The sequence below is a fragment of the Anolis sagrei genome, chromosome 4 (assembly GCF_037176765.1).
Source record: "Anolis sagrei isolate rAnoSag1 chromosome 4, rAnoSag1.mat, whole genome shotgun sequence".
In the NCBI taxonomy this organism is placed as follows: Eukaryota; Metazoa; Chordata; class Lepidosauria; order Squamata; family Dactyloidae; genus Anolis; species Anolis sagrei.
Window position 1 is genome coordinate 4,872,170 of NC_090024.1, and position 20,790 is coordinate 4,892,959.

The window sequence follows — 20,790 nt, forward strand, 5'->3', positions numbered from 1 at the left end:
AAATTTTATTTGTATATTTTATATTTATTTTATAGTATATTTGTAATTTTACATAATATATTTAGTTTATGTTCATTTTATATCATATTTTATATTATTTTATTTTATATTTATTTTATATATATTTTATATTTATTTCCTTTTATATTTCATCTGATATTATTTTATATTTTATATTATTTTATATTTTATTTTATGCAATTTTATTATTATTATTATTATTATATTATTATTATATTATTCCTCCATCAGTATGAGTTTCTTTCAATGCCCGAGCGGGATTCGAACCCGTGACCAGAGAACCGTAGTGGCTCCTCCCTCTCCCGCCTCCTCATTTGCATCGAAAGCGGGCACAACCAATCCCGCTCTTGAATCACATTCCTAGCCACGCCCTTTTCTTCCTTATTTGCATCGGAATCTTGCAAAACCAATCCCACTCTCAGGCCTCATTCCTAGCCACGCCCCTTTCAGTCCCTTCTCTTTGCATCCGAACCTTGAAAGGCCCATTCTACTGGATTATGTAGCCACGCCCTTTCCCCCGCCCCTTTTGTTATTGACATATTGTTAAACCAATCCCACTCTCAGGCCTCATTCTTAGCCACGCCCCTTTCAGTCCCTTCTCTTTGCATCCGAACCTTGAAAGGCCCATTCTACTGGATTATGTAGCCACGCCCTTTCCCCGCCCCTTTTGTTATTGACATATTGTTAAACCAATCCCACTTTCAGGCCTCATCCTTAGCCACGCCCCCCTTCAGTCTCTTCTCTTTGCATCCGAACCTTGAAAGGCCCATTCTACTGCAATCTGTAGCCACGCCGCTTTCCCCGCCCCTTTTGTTATTGACATATTGTTAAACCAATCCCACTCTCAGGCCTCATTCTTATCCACGCCCCCTTTCAGTCTCTTTGCATCCGAACCTTGAAAGGCCCATTCTACTGCAATCTGTAGCCACGCCCCTTTCCCCGCCCCCTTTGTTATTGACATATTCTTAAACCAATCCCACTCTCAGGCCCATTCTACTGCAATCTGTAGCCACGCCCCTTTCCTCGCCCCCTTTATTATTGACATATCTTGCACCCTATCACAGAGCCCGCCTCCTGCAAAACCACTCCCACTCTCAGGCCTCATTCTTAGCAACGCCCCCTTTCCGTCCCTTCTCTTTGCATGCGAACCTTGAAAGGCCCATTCCACTGCAATCTGTAGCCACGCCCCTTTCCCCGCCCCTTCTGTTATTGACATATTTTGCACCCTATCACAGAGCCCGCCTCCTCAAAACCAATCCCACTCTCAGGCCTCATTCCTAGCCACGCCCCTTTTGTTATTGACATATTCTTGCACCCTATCACGGAGCCCGCCTCTCCTTCCGGAAGTGCGTATGGAAGGGCGGGCCTTCCCGCGCGCCCGCTTTGTGAGGCCTGCTTGTGTGGCGGAAGCGGAAGCGGCCAGGGGCGGGTTGCGCGGCAACCGGGACCGTTGGAGGCCCGAGGCGTTCGTGAGGCGATTGGAGAGGCGGCGAACGGTCTTCGAGCGGAGATCTCTGGGTGGGTTCCCCTTCCTCTCTCCTCCCCTTGGACCCTTTGGGAACGGAAAGGAAGGCTTGGGAGCGAGGAGAAGGCCTCACGCCTGATGTTTGGATCTGGAGGGTTGGAGGCAGGCCTGGGCCAACTTGGGCCCTCTCTCCAGGTGTTTTGGACCCCAACTACCACCGGAATTGTGGGAGTTGGAGTCCAAAACACCTGGAGAGAGGGCCCAAGTTGGCCCAGGCCTGATCTATGGTATGGAAGAGAACATAACACCGCTCTCCTCTTTAGGGCTGGTTTAAGGGAACATATTAGATCTGTAGGGGTGTGTGTGTGTATATATATATATATATATACATTACATGTACATATATCAGAGACGTATTGATTTGTGTGTGTGTATTACTTATTTATTATTTATTTCGGTTACCCCAGAGGGGGACTCAGGGCGGCTTACAAAAAGGCACAATTCGATGCCGGCATCCACATAACAGTAGAATAAAAGCAATATAGCAGCAATTACACAATTAACAATTAGCACTGCAACCATAAAACCAATAAAACCGATTTCACCTAATTAACGCTCAGCGTTTGCCATCTCATAGTCCAAATTCCAATTCCACTTTGTCAGTCCTGTCAGTCCTAGTCGTCCAATTGTCTTTATTTAGTTGTCAGATTACCCGAAGGCCTGGTCCCACAACCACGTTTTTAATTTCCTCCTGAATGAGAGGAGGGATGTTGATGAGCTAATTTCCCCCGGTAGTGAGTTCCACAGGTGAGGGGCCACCACTGAGAAAGCCCTGCTCCTCGTCCCCACCAGCCTCACTTGTGACAGTGGTGGGGTCGAGAGCAGGGCCTCCCCAGATGATCTCAGACTCCGGGGTGGGACGTAGAGGGAGATACATTCGGACAGATACGCTGGACCGGAACCGTACAGGGTTTTGTAGGTCAAAACCAGCACCTTGAATTGTGCTCGGAACTGAACCGGCAGCCAGTGGAGCTGACATAACAGGGGGGTGGTATGCTCCCTGTATGACACTCCGGTGAGTAATCTGGCTGCCGCTCACTGGACCAGTTGAAGTTTCCGAACAGTCCTCAAGGGCAACCCCACGTAGAGTGCGTTGCAGTAATCTATTCGGGATGTAACAAGAGCGTGGACAACTGTGGCCAGATCAGGCTTCCCAAGGTACGGGCGCAACTGGTGCACAAGTTTTAATTGCGCAAAAGCTCTCCCAGCCACCGCCGAGACCTGGGGTTCCAGGCTCAGCGATGAGTCCAGCATCACTCCTAAGATCATCTGGAGAGGCCCCACTCTCTGTTCCACCATCATCACAAGTACGGTTGGCGGGAACGAGAGACAGGGCCTTCCCAGTGGTGGCCCCTCGGCTATGGAACACCCTTCCTAGGTAGATAATAATAATAATAATAATAGTAATAGTAATACTAAATAAATAAATAAAACTTTATTTGTACCCTGCTACCATCTCCCCAAGGGACTCGATGTGGCTTACATGAGGCCAAGCCCACAATACATCGATAAACAAAAACATCAATAAAACAATCAATACAATACAATTCATATAAATCACATAAACAAAAAAAGCAATAAACAATCAACAATGACATACAAGCATTTATAACCAATGGCCGGGCCAAATGAGGCCAAGCCCACAACACATCAATAAACAAAAGCAATAACAATAAATCAATACAAAACAATTGAAATAAACTCAAAAAAATACACAATAAGCAATAACAATATCAAAAACATACAGCATTTAAAAACTTATTGCTTCCTTGCTCCTATCATTCCGGAAGAATCTTAAGACATGGCTATTTGAGCGGGCATTTGAAAATACGGAGTAACGGATATAATAATGGAATAACTATATGGCGGAACTGGACATTGTTTTAATGATTATCGATTGAAATATGTTTCATTATAATGTTTGATTTTATTGTTTATTTATTATTTATTTATCGTGTCAGTGGCAACCAGACAATTGTATTACATTTTTAACAAACAGACAAAACAGAGTTTGCAAGCTTGGTAGTTGATTAAATGTCCTTTGACCAGTAGCTGCCACTAGGAGTGCTTCTGGTGTTGCTGCAAGAAGGTCCTCCATTGTGCTCAGGTTGCATTGCAGCAGGTGGTCTGTGGTTTGCTTTTTTCCACACTCGCATGTCGTAGATTTCACTTTGTGGCCCTATTTCTGAAAGTTGGCTCTGCATCTCGTGGTACCCGAGCACAGTCTGTTCACCGCCTTCCAAGTCGCCCAGTCTTTTGTGTGCTCAGAGGGGAGTCTCTCATTTGGTATCAGCCATGGATTGAGGTTGTAGGTTTGAGCCTGCCACTTTTGGACTCTCGCTTGCTGAGGTGTTCCAGCGAGTGCCTCTGTAGACCTTAGAAAACTATTTCTTGATTTAAGTCATTGACGTTCTGGCTGATACCCAAACAATGAATGAGCTGGAGATGTCACTGCCTTGGTCCTTTCACTATTGGTTGCTACTTCCCAGCGGATGTCAGGTGGTGCAATACCGGCTAAACAGTGTAATTTCTCCAGTGGTGCAGGGCGCAGACCCCCCATGATAATGCGGCATGTTTCATTAAGAGCCACATCTACCGTTTTAGCGTGGTGAGATGTGTTCCACACTGGACATGCATACTCAGCAATGGAGTAGCATAGCACAAGGGCAGATGTCTTCACATAGGTGTATATGTGTGTGTATATCTAGAGAGAGTATCAAATGCATGTGTGTGGGTATGAATATCCTCTTATTTTCTATTGTTATATTATATTATTATTAATATGTATGCATACATATGTGTGCGTGTGTATCTATATAAATAAAAATGTAATGTTAGTTTGTGGGATTAACATAACTCAAAAACTACTGGACGAATTGACACCAAATTTGGAGACAATACACCTATCAGGCCAACAAGTGACCATCACTCATAAAAACACTGAAAAACACAGCGGAAGAGAATTTGAAAGCCCCCCAAAATACATTACAACGCATGCGCAAAATCACACACATATATATGTAAACACATATACACAAATATATACACACACAAAGCACATATACACAGACTGGGCCAGATTTTTTATTTTTTTTGCGTTTTGGAATATTTGTGTATCCATACTATGATATCTTGGAGATGGGCTTCAAGCCTCAACATGAAAGACATCTATGTTTCATTGATACCTCATACAGATAGTTTAAAGGTATTACCATTGAGAGTGATCATTTTGTTTTGGATTCCAAATAAGAGTTGCACAGTCTGGATAGTTATTGCTTAAGACTCTGTTGCTACGATTAATCTGAATTTATCTTGTTCAGATTATTCCTCCTTTAACCTGTGCCCATTCCGCTTCCAGAATGTCCTCTTTTATGGTGTCGAGGTGGGAAACTGTGTTCTAAGTCACCCCAATGGATGCAGAGAGCGATGTTGCATTAGATATTTTGATCACCAACGTAGTCTGCGTCTTCCGAACAAGATGCCATTTAAACTTGAGAAAGATTGCATTAGAGGGAGCCAACGTGATCTATAAGCGTGATGTCGGGGTAAGTGACTTCACATTTCTCTTTGGGAGTTTTGACCTGTGGGGCATCACTCGTGCGATATGAATTTAATGTGTTTTTATCTAGTTAAGCCCCAATGCAGCAAAACATTTTCAGGATTTTGGTGATCTGGATTAATGCAAATCTGGGCAGAAACCATTTTAAAAGCTCTTGCACTTAAGGTCAATACTAGCACTGCAAGGCATCGGTCATGATGTTTTTAAATGGGTCAAAAAAGCTGAACTTTCCCTGTGTTATGTGAATTTCTGCTCTTGTGTTAGGGTGTTGTCAGTAAGACAGCTCTGAGGAAAAGAATTCAAGAGTGCTGGGGGAGGGGGGATTCCAAAATATCCAAGTCTACAATCTATGTATGCCTCCTTAAGGTAAGGCACCGAATTCAATACAGCCTATATTAATATGTATGCAGGATTGTAGCCTAAATGCAGTTTTCATGGGCAAAGGAATGTAGGGATTTGTGTAGTGTTCTTTGCTCATTGCTTAGACTACTTTCTAGTACCATTTTTGGTGTGAAAATCACAACTTAGCGAAGTTAGGCAGTTTTCTCTATAGGGTATACTTCAATTATTGCTAAATAATCATTGCATGCTCTGCAGAAGCAAAATGTGCATCATAGTAACCAGTAACAAACAGTCGATATTCAGAGTGTGAAATCTGCTGTAGAATATTGTTCTGTTAATGGGGGGTTGCCATGCCCAGACATTTGTTAAGAAGTCATTGTTCCCTCACAATCAATTCATTGTTCGCCCATTGTCAAGGAGTTGTATTGGCTCTTGTCCCGGTTAATTAAAATAATGGCTGTTGGAGATGTTTCCAGGGCTGAAATAGCTTTTGGTTGCAGAATACATAAGTTGTCTGGGGAAGTGAGTTTGCTAATGGGTTAAAAGAGAAACCTTTTGCCATTTCCTGTTCTGATCTCATTCCCTGTCTGGTACTCTAAATATGTTTCTCATTGCCTCAGTTGAGAATAAGGAGAATGGCTTTCCCAGCTAGTCTGGGACTAAGGAAGGCAGATGTATGAGTTTAAACTGCATTCCAGTAGTTCAAATTGTCAAGAGTAAAACAGCGCAAATCTCTGTCTGAAAAAAATTAAACATTGGTTCAGTTCTGAATTTTACTTGAATAGAATATGGTTATGGGGTGAGATTTGGTATTACTTTGACTTAGAAAGGTTGAGCATCCCTTATTCCAAATCATCCACTTGAGGAATTAGTGTTTTCTGGTGATTTGGTGTACACAAACCTGGTTTCATACACAAGGTTATTTAAAGGTTTGTGTAAAATTACCGTCAGGTTATGTGTATAAGGTGCACATGAAACATGTAAATTTCATATTTAGGCTTGGGTCCATTTCCAAAATAGCTCATTCTTACGGAATTTAACCCCCAATACAAGTATTATTTATCGATATGTGACAGAACATGCCCTCTCCAGGCATTTTCTAGGTCTTCCCATGTTACTGAGCCACCTTTGGGCTGAAATGGGCGGGATAAAAGTGATGTAAATAAATAATAACTCTAATATTTTGGGGCCAGTTCAATGGGGTCACTATTATTTACAGTTTTATATAGCTGCATGGATTCCTGGAACCTGTTTTGTGTGTGTATATATCTTTGCCTCTAAGTTGCCTGTCCAATTATATACATATATGCAGTTATTCTAAAAAAAAACAACCTGAAATGCCAAACATTTCTGTTCTCAGAGAAGGGATATTCAACATCTATTAACCATAGTATTTTATGACAAAATTTTATAACAAAATAATATGCATTTCAAGGTTTTTACATTAGGAAGTTTCTTCCATTTAAAATATCTTTTTTTTCTTCTTCAAACTCATTTCAGAAAGTATTAATGAAGCTTAGGAAGCCCAGGATTACAGCAACCATTTGGTCCTCAGGGAAAGTAATTTGCACAGGAGCCACAAGGTACATTTCATTTGGATTGGTCCCTTTCTTGTAAAATCACCTGATTAAATGCTGAACCTTGAGTCCATGATGCCTTAACCAGTTGTTTGTGTGTTTTTCATATCTAGTGAAGAAGAAGCTAAATTCGGAGCCAGACGATTAGCTCGCAGTCTACAAAAGCTAGGTTTTCAGGTAATTCTTCTAATGAAATAAATCTGACTTCTAGAGGGTTGCTATTTTGATGTATTTTTAGAAAACCAGTTGACAAGGGGTGGTTCTGCACTGTAGAATTAATGCAGTTTGACACCACTTGAACTGTCAAACTCCATGCTATGGAATCCTGGGAGTTTGGCGGAGCAGCAAATTTTCTTCTTGACCTTGTTTTCTCCCTAGTCCCCTATTTTTTCTGGGGAGTGAACAAGCTTGGTTTTCTACCAGGAGAGAGGGGCAGTTTGCAGAAAGTACCCAGTGGCTGTTCTGCAATAATATTGAAGAAAGAGGGTAATAGTGGATTCTTTGCTCAGAGGCAGGAGCAACACCAAAGCGGTTCTTGTGTCATTGACACCTTATCAGTAGATCTTTTCCTTATTGCTGTTTCACCAAACATCCAGGCATTGTGTTGTTTCTGACGTATAGCCACTCCAAAGTGAACCTGTCAGAGGGTATATCCTGTGGGCCTTAGGAGAGGGAAGACACTTTCCAGGTAAAAGCTTAGTGAGTGAGGCAGGGGCATAGTTTGAGAACCTGATTGACAGTTTTTGTTGTTGTTGAAGTAATGCAAGTAATTCCTGTTGGTTAGTGCAACACATTTGTTCCTTGTTAGCTTGCACAATGCTGTGTGGAAAAGGCTATAATAATAAAAGGTTACTGGGCTACATGACTCATATTGCTGCCGTTCTCTATAGATACGATGAAAATAAAATGGAGGCCTGTTCTTTATTTGCAATAGAAAGTGAATGTGGTCAGTGTGAGCTAGTGGGGTGGAGTGGTTTGAGTGTTGGGGCTAAGACTCAAGCTTAAATCTCCTCTCAGTTATAAAACCCAATGGGATGACAAGCTACACTTTCCCATCCCAGGTGACCTTGAATAAGTCACCTTCTCAGTTTCAGAGGAAGGCAAAAGCAACCGGCTCTGAACAAGTCTTACCAGGAACCCCCCAAGATAGGTTGTCTTAGGGTTGGCCTACCTGGAAATAACTTGGAGGCATGCTATGGCCATTTTCTTATATTTTGATACAATTTTGGGATTTTATTATTATTCAAAAGACCTCCCATTGACTAGGGGGCATGGAGGACTAATTTGGACTGTGAGATGTGGCAGGTTTTACTAATAGAAATAACTTCCAGTTTACTTCTTGGTGTTAAAAGGACCTCTTTGAGGTTTAAGTCTCTTTGTGGCTTAAAATGGCCAGGGTGGGAGAATATTGTGCTGAAATTGACCTCTTTCCTCATGAGACACATTTTTCTTTAATGTTGCTAGAAGTCTAAAGTACGTGGTGGTTGTGTTGTGGCAGGTAGATGTGGAAGTAGCATGTTGGTTGGTTCCTTGTTTTCCTTTTGCCTTGCTGCACAGGAATATTCTTTGCTGAGAGAGGAACAATATTGCTTTGTCGAAGGCTTTCATGGCCGGAATCACTGGGTTGTTGTAGGTTTTTTCAGGCTATATGGCCATGTTCTAGAGGCATTTTCTCCTGACGTTTCACCTGCATCTATGGCAAGCATCCTCAGAGGTAGTGAGGTAGTGAGGATGCTTGCCATAGATGCAGGCGAAACGTCAGGAAAAAATGCCTCTAGAACATGGCCATATAGCTCGAAAAAACCTACAACAACCCAACAATATTGCTGTCTGAGGGTTCTATATTGCTGTTGTAAATACATACTGTATACCTTTTGGTTAAGGTTTCTTTGTTTTGAAAGAGTAACCTCCAAACCAAGGCTACATTACAATATTTCCTACTATTTGGGGACATTATGGATTACTGACAGCCATTGACCCAAATAGAATAAACTTTAAAGCTGATCAGTTAAATTAAAGTCAATATATTTTCGTCAACTGGACATTAGTTTTCTTTACAGAAAGATTCTTGTAGGAAAGACTGCATTCTGGCTAAAGTTACTTGTTTTAGGGCAAATCTTTTCTACTGCTTAAATCAAGGGTCCACAAACTTTTCAAACAGAGGGCCAGGTCACAGTCCCTCAAACTGTTGGAGGGCCAGATCATAATTTGAAAAAAACTTGAATAAATCCCTCTGCACACTACACATATCTTTTTTATAGTGCAAAAAAAAAAACCCACTTAAAAACAATACAATAATTAAAATGAAGAACAATGTTAACAAATATAAACTTATTACTATTTCAATGTGAAGTTTGGGCCTGCTTTTGGCTGATGAGATAGGATTGTTGTTGTTGTTGTTGTTGTGTGCTTTCAAGTCATTTCAGACTTAGTTTGACCCTGAGCGAGGGCCCGGTAAAAGACCTCGGAGGGCTGTATCCGGCCCCCGGGCCTTAGTTTGAGGACCCCTGGCCTAAAATCAATGCACTTAGAGCCATTTAGTTGTAGGCCAGGGCTGCTCAAACCTGTATGATTTGAGGCTACAGCTCTGGGAATCCCTAACCACTGAGCAATTTGGCTGCGGCTTGTGGGAACAGGCATCAGAAACACTTGGAGACCCAGATTTGAAAAGCACTGCTTTAGGGGTGCACTGCTCAAGTGACCGCCTGTTGAGCGAGCCGTTCCAATTCTTCTGCCTTTGTACAAAAAGGCCACTGACTTCTTCTCCAACAATGTTGTCCCAATGGGGACAGAGCTGATTCAAAAGCTTTCCCCATGTTGTTGTTTGGTGTCGTGTTGTTTCTGAATTATAGCCACCTTAAATGTTATTTTGTTATTGTATTCATGTGTGTGTTTTTTTTTAAATGTAACTTTGATAATGTTGCTTGTTGTTTATGCTGCTAATCAGTTTCCGAGCACAATTCAACGTGACCTTTATCACGCCAAATCGAAGTACTGGTGTTGACCTATAAAGCCCTAAACGACTCCGGCCCAATTTACCTGTCTGAATGGATTCTCCCCTATGAACCATCAAGGTTATTAAGATCTTCTGAGCGGCCCTGCTCTCAGTCCCACCACCCTAGCAATTGCGTCTGGTGGGGACGAGGGACAGGGCCTTCTCAGTGGTGGTTCCTCGGCTCTGGAACTCTCTCCCACTGGAGATTAGATCTGCCCCTTCTCTCCTGACTTTAAAAAGCTGGTGAAAGTTTGGCTCTGGAATTTAGCATTCGATGAGTGAGTCAATAACTCTTGACCACACGGACAGATTGTGATGATTTGTGTTTTCATTCTGATGACTTGGCCTTATGTAATTATATGATTGTATTTTAATGTATTTTATGTATTAGTGCATTATGTGATGTGATATTTTAAACTATTGTTTATGAATCCTTTGTTGAGTCCCTCTGCGGAGGTTGAAAAGACCGGTATATAAAAGTTCTAAATAAATAAATAAATAAAATTATGTTTTGGTTTTATTTTGATGTAATATGTTGTCCAGGTTGGCCCCATGTAAGCCGCTCCGAGTCCCCATTTGGGAGATGGTGGCGGGATATAAATAAAGTTTTTTATTATTATTATTACTAAAATGAAGTGAACCTGTCACAGGGTTTTCTGAGCAAGATTTCTTGGGAAGGGGTTTGCCATTGCCTTCTTCTGAGAGAGACTGATTTGCCCAAGGCCACCCCGTAGGTTTCTGTGTCCAAGCCATGATAGGAATCTTGAACTCCCAGAATCCCTAGTTGGCTTGTCTGGTGGTCAGGCATTCTGGGGGCTGAAGGGCAAAACACCTGGAGGGCCACAGGTGTCGTAGTTCTGTCCTAGGGCAATATTGAAACCTCTAGAGCAGGCATGGGCAAACTTTGGCCCTCCAGGTGTTTTGAACTTCAACTCCCACAATTTCTAACAGCCAGTAGGTTGTTAGAAATTGTGGGAGTTGAAGTCCAAAACACCTGGAGGGCCAAAGTTTATTGCTGCCGGCACTAGACCGTGTTACCTATTGCTGGATTAGGAATAATGACTTGGTAAATAAAAATCTTATATTACTCATGCTATGTACCGCAAGTCTCGAAATAGTAGATAGGGCTGTAGCACTATTGGAAAAAGTAACCTACAAATTGATAGAAGGGGGGAAATAAACGAAGACTTCTTTGAAAATACATGGAAGCCATTTATTAGCCACATGTACAAAAGTAACATCCTTTGCCATTTAAAGCCCTCCTGCTTAGATGCATCCTACCTCTGTTCACACCAAGTGTTTATTTTAATTTTTTTAATTTATTACATCTGGCCCGGCCATAAGGTTTTAAATTCTCTGTATTATTGTTTATATGTCGGTTATATTAATTGTACTGTTTTATTTGCTTTCTGTTTTGCTTTTACTGATGTGTTGTTGGGCTTGGCCTCATGTAAGCCACCCTGAGTCCTCTTGGGGAGATGGTGGCAGAGTATAAATAAAATTATCATCATCATCATCATCATCATTATTATTACTATTATTATTATTATTATTATTATTATTATTATTATATTTGCACATGTAGCTAATGGCCAATAAAAATAGAAAAACATATCACAACAATTATATGTAATGGAGTAAAAAATTGGAAAGAAGAGAACAACAGAGCTGTATTTGTACAAAGCTATGTGAATCTGGGAATAGTCAGGGTAACAATGCAATTGTAACATGTTAACATGCAGATGGCCAATTCTCTCATACCAGAAGCGACTTGCAGTTTCTCAAGTTGCTTCTGACACGATTAAAAAAAACATGTTATTTTTTTTAATTAAAGATTTGTTTAAAAAATAAAATAAGAAAAAAGGTATTTAAAATGTTTGTGAACTTGGAAACTTTTAATGCCCTGTTATAGGCCAAGGAGATGCTAATATATATAGCACCAGTGCTGTATTTATGGGGAATCGAATATTAGAAGAAATAGTAGTTGAAATAGTTGACATGGGATAAAGTTTGCCTGAAGGATCTTCTTTTAAGGAAGTTTAAATAGCCTTTAATCACTTACTCTTTGTTTTTTCCCCTTTAAAGGTGATTTTTACAGATTTTAAAGTTGTGAACGTTTTAGCAGTGTGCAACATGCCCTTTGAAATCCGATTGCCCGAATTCACAAAAAACAACCGGCCACATGCCAGGTACAGTAGAACTTAAATCCACTCTCAGTCCTCTTCAGTTTGTGTCTTTACTTTATAACTCGGTTTTTGAAATGGATTTTCTTCTTCCTAGCTATGAGCCAGAGCTTCACCCTGCTGTGTGCTACAGAATAAAATCCCTCAGAGCGACTCTACAGATTTTCTCAACAGGAAGTATCACAGTGACAGGTATTTGCCCTGTTTTGTGTGTGAATGAGTAACCTTTATCGTGCCAAATCTCCAGTAATTAAGCGGTTTTGTAGAACAGGGTAATTTCTGTGTATAGTTCTCTTCTGACAAAACTATAGCAGTAGATTATATCTAGCAAAAGGTTTGGAATCTCATTAGTTCTGTGGGCAGGAGAGGACCGTGTAACAAATTGTATTGTCACACATTTCAGCCAATTTGCTCCATGAATTTTAATTAGAGTATGTTATTTGAGAGAGCCAGCATGGTTGAGCATCAGGAGACCTGGATTCAAATTCCTCTCAGCTATGGAAACCCACTAGGTCAGTGGTTCTCAACCTGGGGTCCCCAGATGTTTTTGGCCTACATCTCCCAGAAATCCTGGCCAGTTTACCAGCTATTAGGATTTCTGGGAGTTGGAGGCCAAAAACATCTGGGGAACCCAGGTTAAGAACCACTGCACTAGGTGATCCTGGGCAGGCCCCACTCTCTCAACCTGAGTAAAGCAAAGGCAGCCTCCTCTAAGTAAATTTCACTAAGAAAATCCCATGATAGGTTTGCTTCAGGGTTATTATAGGTGATAAAGAAGGAGAAGGTGTGCAACGATACATATTGACTGACACACAGTATATAGATCATCCTCCATTTTAATTTTAATTAATTGGAGCCATGAAGTGGACTCAGCAGTAGTTTCTATGAGAAGATAACAATAATAATAATAATAATCATCATCATCATCATCTTTATTTATGCTCGGGGCTGCTAACATGAGGCCAAGCCCAAAATTACAGTACAGCAAAATAAAATACACATTTTAACTTTACATTTGGCCTTCCCGCTGTTTTTAATTGCGTGTTGTCTTATTGATTTTTTGGTCGTGTCAGGAGCATGTCGCTTCTGGTGTGAGAGAATTGGCCGTCTGCAAGGACGTTGCCCAGGGGACGCCTGGATGATTTGATGTTTTTATCATTCTTGTGGGAAGCTTCTCTCATGTCCCCGCATGAAGAGCTGGAGCTGATAGACGGAGCTCATCTGCCTCTCCCCGGATTCGAACCTGTGACCTGTGGGTCTTCAGTCCTGCCAGCACAGGGGTTTAACCCACTGCGCCACGGGGGGCTCCTGTCTTATTGATAATGTTGTATATTTTATTGTCTATGTTTTGTTTTGACTGCTTGTTCTGTTGTTGTATTGTTGTATTCGGGCTCGGCCTTATGTAAGCCGCACCGAGTCCCTTGGGGAGATGGTAGCGGGGTACAAATAAAGTATTATTATTATTATTATTATTATTATTATTATTATTATTATTCTGGAACTGGAACCGAGCTCCAGCATATACAGAGGACCCACTATATTAATCTAGTCTTTCCCCAGTCTTGGGACTCAAGGCAGCTTAGGAATATAAAAAGAGATCCAACAAAAGTTCACGTCACAAAACTATACTAGAACAAGACTGATAACAATCCAACTAACTGTCAATAGAATTGAAAGCAGTGTAAAAGCAGACTCATGTCAAAGAGATGAACAAACAGAGCTTTATAATTGAATTAGCAGACGTGTCAAATTCCACCCGCTTCAGTTGCTCAAAATAAAAGTGAGCCATATCTAAGGTGGCTGTTTATAGCTCTCTGTTACCAACATTCTTAAGTCGTTGATGGCATTAAGCATTATCCCTTGAGTTGAGCTCTTGTGATGCTAAGGCCTTCCGCTGCGCCTTTGGCGAAAAGGAAGTTTATTTATTTATTTATTTATTTATTTATTTCTGCTACTTTTCCCCCGCCCTTCTCACCCCCGAGGGGGGACTCAGGGCGGCTTACAAAAAGAAGGCACAATTCGATGCCCTTATCCAAATACATACATATATAAAACAATTACAATAATTAAACAATTAACAGATTAAAAACATCAATATATAACACAATAGCACAACAATAAATAGTCTCATGGTCAGTGTTTCGAGTTCCATAGGTCCAATAGGTTTCGTCATTATTTGCCCATCATTATGGTCTTTCTTTTTAGCTGCCAGAGTTTCCAAAAGCCTGGTCCCACATCCAAGTTTTCAGCTTTTTCCTGAATGAGAGAAGGGAAGTTGCTGATCTGATCTCCCCGGGGAGTGAGTTCCACAGGCGGGGGGCCACTACCGAGAAGGCCCTGCTCCTCGTCCCCGCCAGTCTCACTTGTGCCACTGGCGGGGTCGAGAGCAGGGCCTCCCCAGAAGATCTTAGACTCCGAGGTGGGATGTAGAGGGAGATCCGTTCGGACAGATACACTGGGCCAGAACTGTATAGGGTTTTGTAGGTCAAAACCAGCACCTTGAATTGTGCTCGGAATTGGATCAGCAGCCAGTGGAGCTGGCATAACAGGGGGGTGGTGTGCTCCCTGTATGCCGCTCCGGTGAGCAATCTGGCTGCCTCTCGCTGGACCAGTTGGAGTTTCCGAGCAGCCTTCAAAGGCAACGCCACATAGAGTGCGTTGCAGTAATCCAGTTTCACAACCTTGTGTATCTTTATGAGCTCCCGGCAAATAACTTGCCCCTATTTTTATCTCATTATAGATTTTAACATTTTATCCTGTACATGTGGCCCACCCATTGTTTACTATGTCTGTGTTTTTTTGTTTATTGTAATGCTATTTTGTTATTGAATTTTTAATGTAATTTTGATGGTGTTGCTTGTTGTTTATGTTTTGGTTTTATCTTGATGTAATATGTTGCTTGGGCTTGGCCCTATGTAAGCCGCTCCAAGTCCCCATCGGGGAGATAGTGGTGGGGTATAAATAAAGTTTATTATTATTATTAGGTCTGTAGATCCAGAAAGTCTTGCATCCAAAGTGCTCCTTGCTTGCTTTTAAATCGCACAAACAAAAATATATATATCACATAATTAAAAGCTCTTCCTTTCCCAATGATAAGTTTGTTTCCAAAGGCCTGTTGAAACAAAACAAAAAGTCTTTAATGGCTGGAACCACTGGGTTGTTGTGTGTTTTCTGAGCTGTAAGGCCATGTTCCAGAAGCATTCTCTCCTGAGGTTTTGCCTGTATCTATGGCAGGCATCCTCAAGTTGTGAGGTCAGACCTATTGGGATGGGGTGGATCAGCTTCTCTCGTGGTGCAGGGACAATAATCTGGTTCTTAACATCCATAAGACCAAGGAGCTCACACTTACTTACTTAGGCAATCCCTCATTGGATGAGTAAGATGGTCTTCCATGATGGGTTTCCTTGTGGATTCGTAGGTGGCTGTGGAGCCCTGTTCTTGACCCGCATCTTCTCCCACAGTGAGAGCATTGGTTTCCATGTGGAAGGCAGTCCTGGTTGGGGTTGGCTTGACGCGCCTTCCTCCTGGCACGTAATTTATCCTATATGTATTGGCTAATTTTAATATTGATGTATGATAACTGGTGCTCCTTACAGGGAGAGGTCAACCCTCCTGTTTCAGAAGCTCCACTGGTTGCCATTCATTTTCTGGTCCTAATTCAAGGTGCAGGTGCTTACCTACAAAGCCCAAAATGGTTTGGGACCCACCTACCTGCGTGACCGCATTTCTGTGTACGAACCCACATGATCTCTACGATCATCTGGAGAGGCCCTGCTCACGATCCCACCTGCATCGCAAGCGCGATTGGTGGTGACGAGGGATAGGGCTTTTTCGGTGGTGGCCCCTCGACTCTGGAACTCTCTCCCTAACTTTATCAGAGATCCATGATATCTGCATGCCCATCCCCCTCCAAACACTCCACCTGGTCATGTCCAGCACTTTTAATTTTAATTATTACATTTGACCCTGCCATTGATTTTAATTGCGTCATTAGGTGTTGTTAATGTTATTGCTTTGTTTTTTGAGTTATTTTGTTGTTCGTAGTTGCTGTTCTTTTTACTATTGCATTTGGGCTCGGCCTCTTGTAAGCCGCACCGAGTCCTTCGGGAGATGGTAGCGGGGTACAAATAAAGGTTTATTATTATTATTATTATTATTATTATTATTTATATTTTAGTGTTAGCATTGAATTTTTGCTGTTAGCTGGTCTGAGTCCCTCTATGGAGGTAGAGAAGATCGGGATAGAAAAGTTTTAAATAAATAAATAATAAATAAATGTGGTATTGGGGGCTGTGTTGGGGTATGTATGGAGGGATAGGTGTGTTGTTTTGTGGGGTGTGCTGGGGAAAGCATTTCATTTCCTTTTGCAGTAGCATAATGGCAACAAAGCTATTCTATTCTAAAAGTGGCTGGGGAGGCCTTCTGCCAGAAGAGATAATTCTTCAGGTGTGTTTTCAATTTATATGAGTTCAGATAACAAGATTACTGCAACGCTCTCTCCGTGGGGTTGCCTCTGAAGACTGCTCGGAAGCTGCAGCAAGTCCAACGCTCAGCAGCCAGACTACTAACGGGTGCTGGGTACAGGGAGCACACCACTCCACTGTTACACCAGCTCCACTGGCTGCCAATTAGCTTCCGAGCACAATTCAAAGTGCTGGTGTTAACCTATAAAGCCCTAAACGACTCCGGCCCAGTTTACCTGTCTGAACGTATTCTCCCCTATGAACCATCAAGATTGCTAAGATCGTCTGGAGGGGCCCTGTTCTTGGTCCCACTGGCCTCACAAGAGCGTCTGGTGGGGATGAGGGACGGCCTTCTCGGTGGTGGCCCCTCGACTCTGGAACTCCCTTCCACCGAAGATCAGAACTGCCCCTTCTATCTTGATGTTGAGAAAACAGGTGAAAACTTGGCTCTGGAAACTGGCATTCAAAGAATGAGTCAAGATCCTGTGATATGGGTGGATGTTGACGAACAATGATTTTATGATGACGACTGTAATGATATGACTGTATTTTTTGCTTTTAATGTCTTAGTGTAATTTGGAATACGATGTTTTTAATGATTGTTTGTAATATTGATGTTGGAAACCGGCCTGAGTCCCTCGATGGAGGTGAGAAGACCGGTATACAAAACTGCTAAATAAAATAAATAAATAAATGAGGGCGGGATTGTAGCTTTCTGGCGTTGTTTTCGCTGTCCGCCTTGATGCTTTCTCATGTTTTCCTCCCCTTGTTCCTCCTCAGGGCCAAACGTAAAGACGGTGGCTACGGCAGTGGAGCAGATCTATCCGTTTGTGTTTGAAAGCAGGAAAGTTATTTTATAAGCGGGCCCGTTCCTGGTGAGGCGAATTGAGGCAAGCACCTTTGCTAAGACTGCCGCAGGTTGGACTCTAAAGCAGAATTGAGGGCAGAAAGAGAAAGGCCGCTGGACCAACTCAGCTGGGAAAAGAGGGAGATTGAGAGCGGTGCCCAGCTTGGCCCCAGTGAGACACCCCTGTCCCTTTGGGGATTTTTATTTTGAACAGTGCTGTATTGTAAAAAAAACAAAACAAAAAAACCACACAAAAGTTTACAAAGTTCATGAAAATTGCTGCTTTTTACAGGACGTTTCTATTTATTTCTGCAGTAATTTCTGTGTGTTTGTAAGCGGAATTTTGTCATGATATGCACTAACTCTGGAAACACGTCGTTTAGGTTGGGCTTGTGTTTTTATTATTTGTGAATAAATTAGTCTTTTACATTTTTTTTGTACGCTGATGACCGTTGGGCACCAAAGAAGCTGTAGATGTTAACCTTTTTTTTTTTAAACCGGAAAAAAATGCACAAAAATAATTAAAAAATCGACAAAACTTATTCCCACTCCCTCACTTATCCCTCTTCTGTTACATTCCTCCTCCTTTTTTTCTATTATCAGTTGTATATTAGTTACTAGAGCAGCGTTAGCGTAATCCTTTGCTTCTCTTTTATTCCTGTTTTTTGTGCATAAAGTGATCCGTAGCAGGCTTAGGCTGAACTGAACGACAGATAGGTTTGTATTTTCCAGGTGCAGAACTCGTTTTAACTGCAGTATATTTGTAACTAAACGCCACATTTGGGTGTCTCTTCCTTTTGTGCTAAACACGAATGTACTCTGCAGGCTTTCGTTGGCCGCTGTGTTCCTTGGCGAAGAGTTAAACAAGCACTTGGTCTTTGTAAAATCGCTCAAGTTATACCCTGTTCGCAGTTCAAGTGTAAGGTTCGTTTGATTTTAAAGCTGTGTTGAGAAATTACTTCTAGAGACTGATGTAAACATTCAGGAAAAAAACAGAAGTATTTTCCATCACCTGAAAACTATTTTTAAAGATCTCTCCATGTTTCTTTTGCCAAATATCGCGATCGTAGTGTTAGTTATTCTAGTTTAAAAAACGCTAACAAGCAAAAAAAAGTAAAAGGAGAAGGGAAAAAAAGCCCTTTTCCAGCTTTGGCGTGTCATCTTGGATCTTGGAGAAGCCAATGTTGTGTGTTTTGGGCTCATCTGCGCACGGAACAGATGCGTAAATTTTAAGTGAAACCAATGCTACTCTTGCCAATACGGTAAAAAACCAGGCGGTGGGTCGTTTCCCTGCCGAAGCCTTCCAGAGGCGGATGGAAATTGGATATAGATATTGCAGATAGTATGCATTCAGCTGCCAGTTTTGCACTTCGGATTGAAATAAACTCAGTGGAGTCCTGTAAATAAAAAGTTCTATTGAAACCATGTCTTTCTTTGAAAAGGATGTGTTTTATGTAATCACTAGCCGTCCCCTGCCACGCGTTGCTGTGGCCCACACGGGGGTTCTGTGTGGGAGGTTTGGCCTAGTTTTATCGTTGGTGGGATTCAGAATGCTCTGTGAATGTAGGTGAACTATAAATCCTAGCAACTACAACTCCCGAATGTCAAGATTCTATTTTCCCCAAACTCTACCAGTTTTCACATTTGGTCATATTGAGTATTTGTGTAGAGTTTGGTCCAGTTCTGTCATTGCTTGAGTCCACAGTGATCTCTGGATGTAGGTGAACTACAACTCCAAAACCAAAGGACACTGCCCACCAAACCCTTCCAGTATTTTCTGTTGGTCATGGGAGAACTGTGTGCCAAGTTTGGTTCAACTCCATCGTTGGTGGGGTTCAGAACGCTCTTTGATTGTAGGTGAACTATAAATCCCAGCAACTATAACTCCCGAATGTCAAGATTCTATTTTCCCCAAACTCTACCAGTGTTCACATTTGGGCATATTGAGTATTCGTGTAGAGTCTGGTCCAGATCCATCATTGTTTGAGTCCACAGTGATCTCTGGATGTAGGTGAACTACAACTCCAAAACCAAAGGACATTCCCCTCCAAACCCTTCCAGTATTTTGTGTTGTTCATGGGAGAACTGTGTGCCAAGTTTGGTTCAATTCCATCGTTGGTGGGGTTCAGAATGCTCTTTGATTGTAGGTGAACTATGAACCCCAGCAACTACATCTCCCAAATGACAAAATCAGGTTTTTTTTTGAGTGAAGGACAAACATTGGGTTGTTAGGAGTCTTGTGTCCAAATTTGATGCCAATTCGTCCAGTGGTTTTTGAGTTCTGTTAATCCCACAAACGAACATAACATTTTTATTTATATAGATATATTCTGAGATAATTGCAGAAGGGCAAAGGGAATGAGTGCCCATGGGGTCAAGTGCGGTTTGAGAAGCTGTTAGATGAAACACATTATCTGGACCTGTTTCAGGCCAACATATAGTTTCAGGAGACGCTTGCGATGCATCTACATGGTAAAATTAAGGCAGTTAGACCAGGCCTGGGCCAACTTTGGCCCTCCAGGTGTTTTGGACTTCAACTCCCACAATTCCTAACAGCCTACCGGCTGTTAGGAATTGTGGGAGTTGAAGTCCAAAACACCTGGAGGGCCAAAGTTGGCCCAGGCCTGATATTATGCTACTACATGACCTTCTGGCAAATGAACTAGTCCAATATGGGTGAGGTGGATCTGTAGTTGGTTAAGTGGACGAACCCAGAGGGTGATTCTCCCCAAGGCTTCCTCTTCATCCTGGAAAGAAGGGACAAGTGGAGTGCCACAAGCAGGATTCCGTCCTGGGCCCGGTCCTGCTCAGGATCTTCATTTATGACTTAGCTGAAGGGCTAGAAGGCAGGATCATTAAGTTTGCAGACGACACCAAATGGGGAGGGATAACCAATACTCCAGAGGACAGGAGCAGGATTCAACACGATCTTGACAGATTAGAGAGATGATGGGGCAAAATTAACAAAATGAAGTTCAACAGTGACAAATGCAAGATACTCCACTTAGGCAGGAAAAACGAAATGCAAAGAGACAGAATGGGGGACGATGATGCCTGGCTCGAGAGCAGGACGTGTGAAAAAGATCTTGGAGTCCTTGTGGACAAGAAGTTAAACATGAGCCAACAATGTGATGTGGCGGCAAAAAAAGCCAATGGGATTTTGGCCTGCATCAATAGGAGCCTAGTGTCTAGATCTAGGGAAGTCATGTTCCCCATGCTCTATTACGCCTTGGTTAGACCACATCTGGAATATTGTGTCCAATTCAGGGCACCACAAT

General features: G+C 42.0%; 1 protein-coding gene across 1 annotated transcript; it reads left to right on the plus strand.

The window, feature by feature from the left end:
* The first annotated feature begins 1,383 nt into the window (after positions 1–1,383).
* TBPL1 (TATA-box binding protein like 1) lies at positions 1,384–18,937 on the plus strand. The gene is made up of 7 exons (XM_060775990.2): positions 1,384–1,539; positions 4,905–5,091; positions 6,948–7,030; positions 7,138–7,201; positions 12,105–12,208; positions 12,300–12,394; positions 17,446–18,937. Exons 2-7 carry the CDS (start codon positions 4,957–4,959, stop codon positions 17,523–17,525), a joined length of 561 nt encoding a protein of 186 aa, XP_060631973.1. The 5' UTR covers positions 1,384–1,539; positions 4,905–4,956; the 3' UTR covers positions 17,526–18,937.
* The last annotated feature ends 1,853 nt before the right edge of the window (positions 18,938–20,790 follow it).

Excerpts from the sequence above, each read along its gene's own strand:
- TBPL1 (XM_060775990.2), top strand. The coding sequence starts at position 4,957 with ATGGATGCAGAGAGCGATGTTGCATTAGATATTTTGATCACCAACGTA. Across the intron at positions 12,209-12,299 it reads AACAACCGGCCACATGCCAG|CTATGAGCCAGAGCTTCACC; the intron begins GTACAGTAGAAC and ends TCTTCTTCCTAG. Across the intron at positions 12,395-17,445 it reads AGGAAGTATCACAGTGACAG|GGCCAAACGTAAAGACGGTG; the intron begins GTATTTGCCCTG and ends GTTCCTCCTCAG.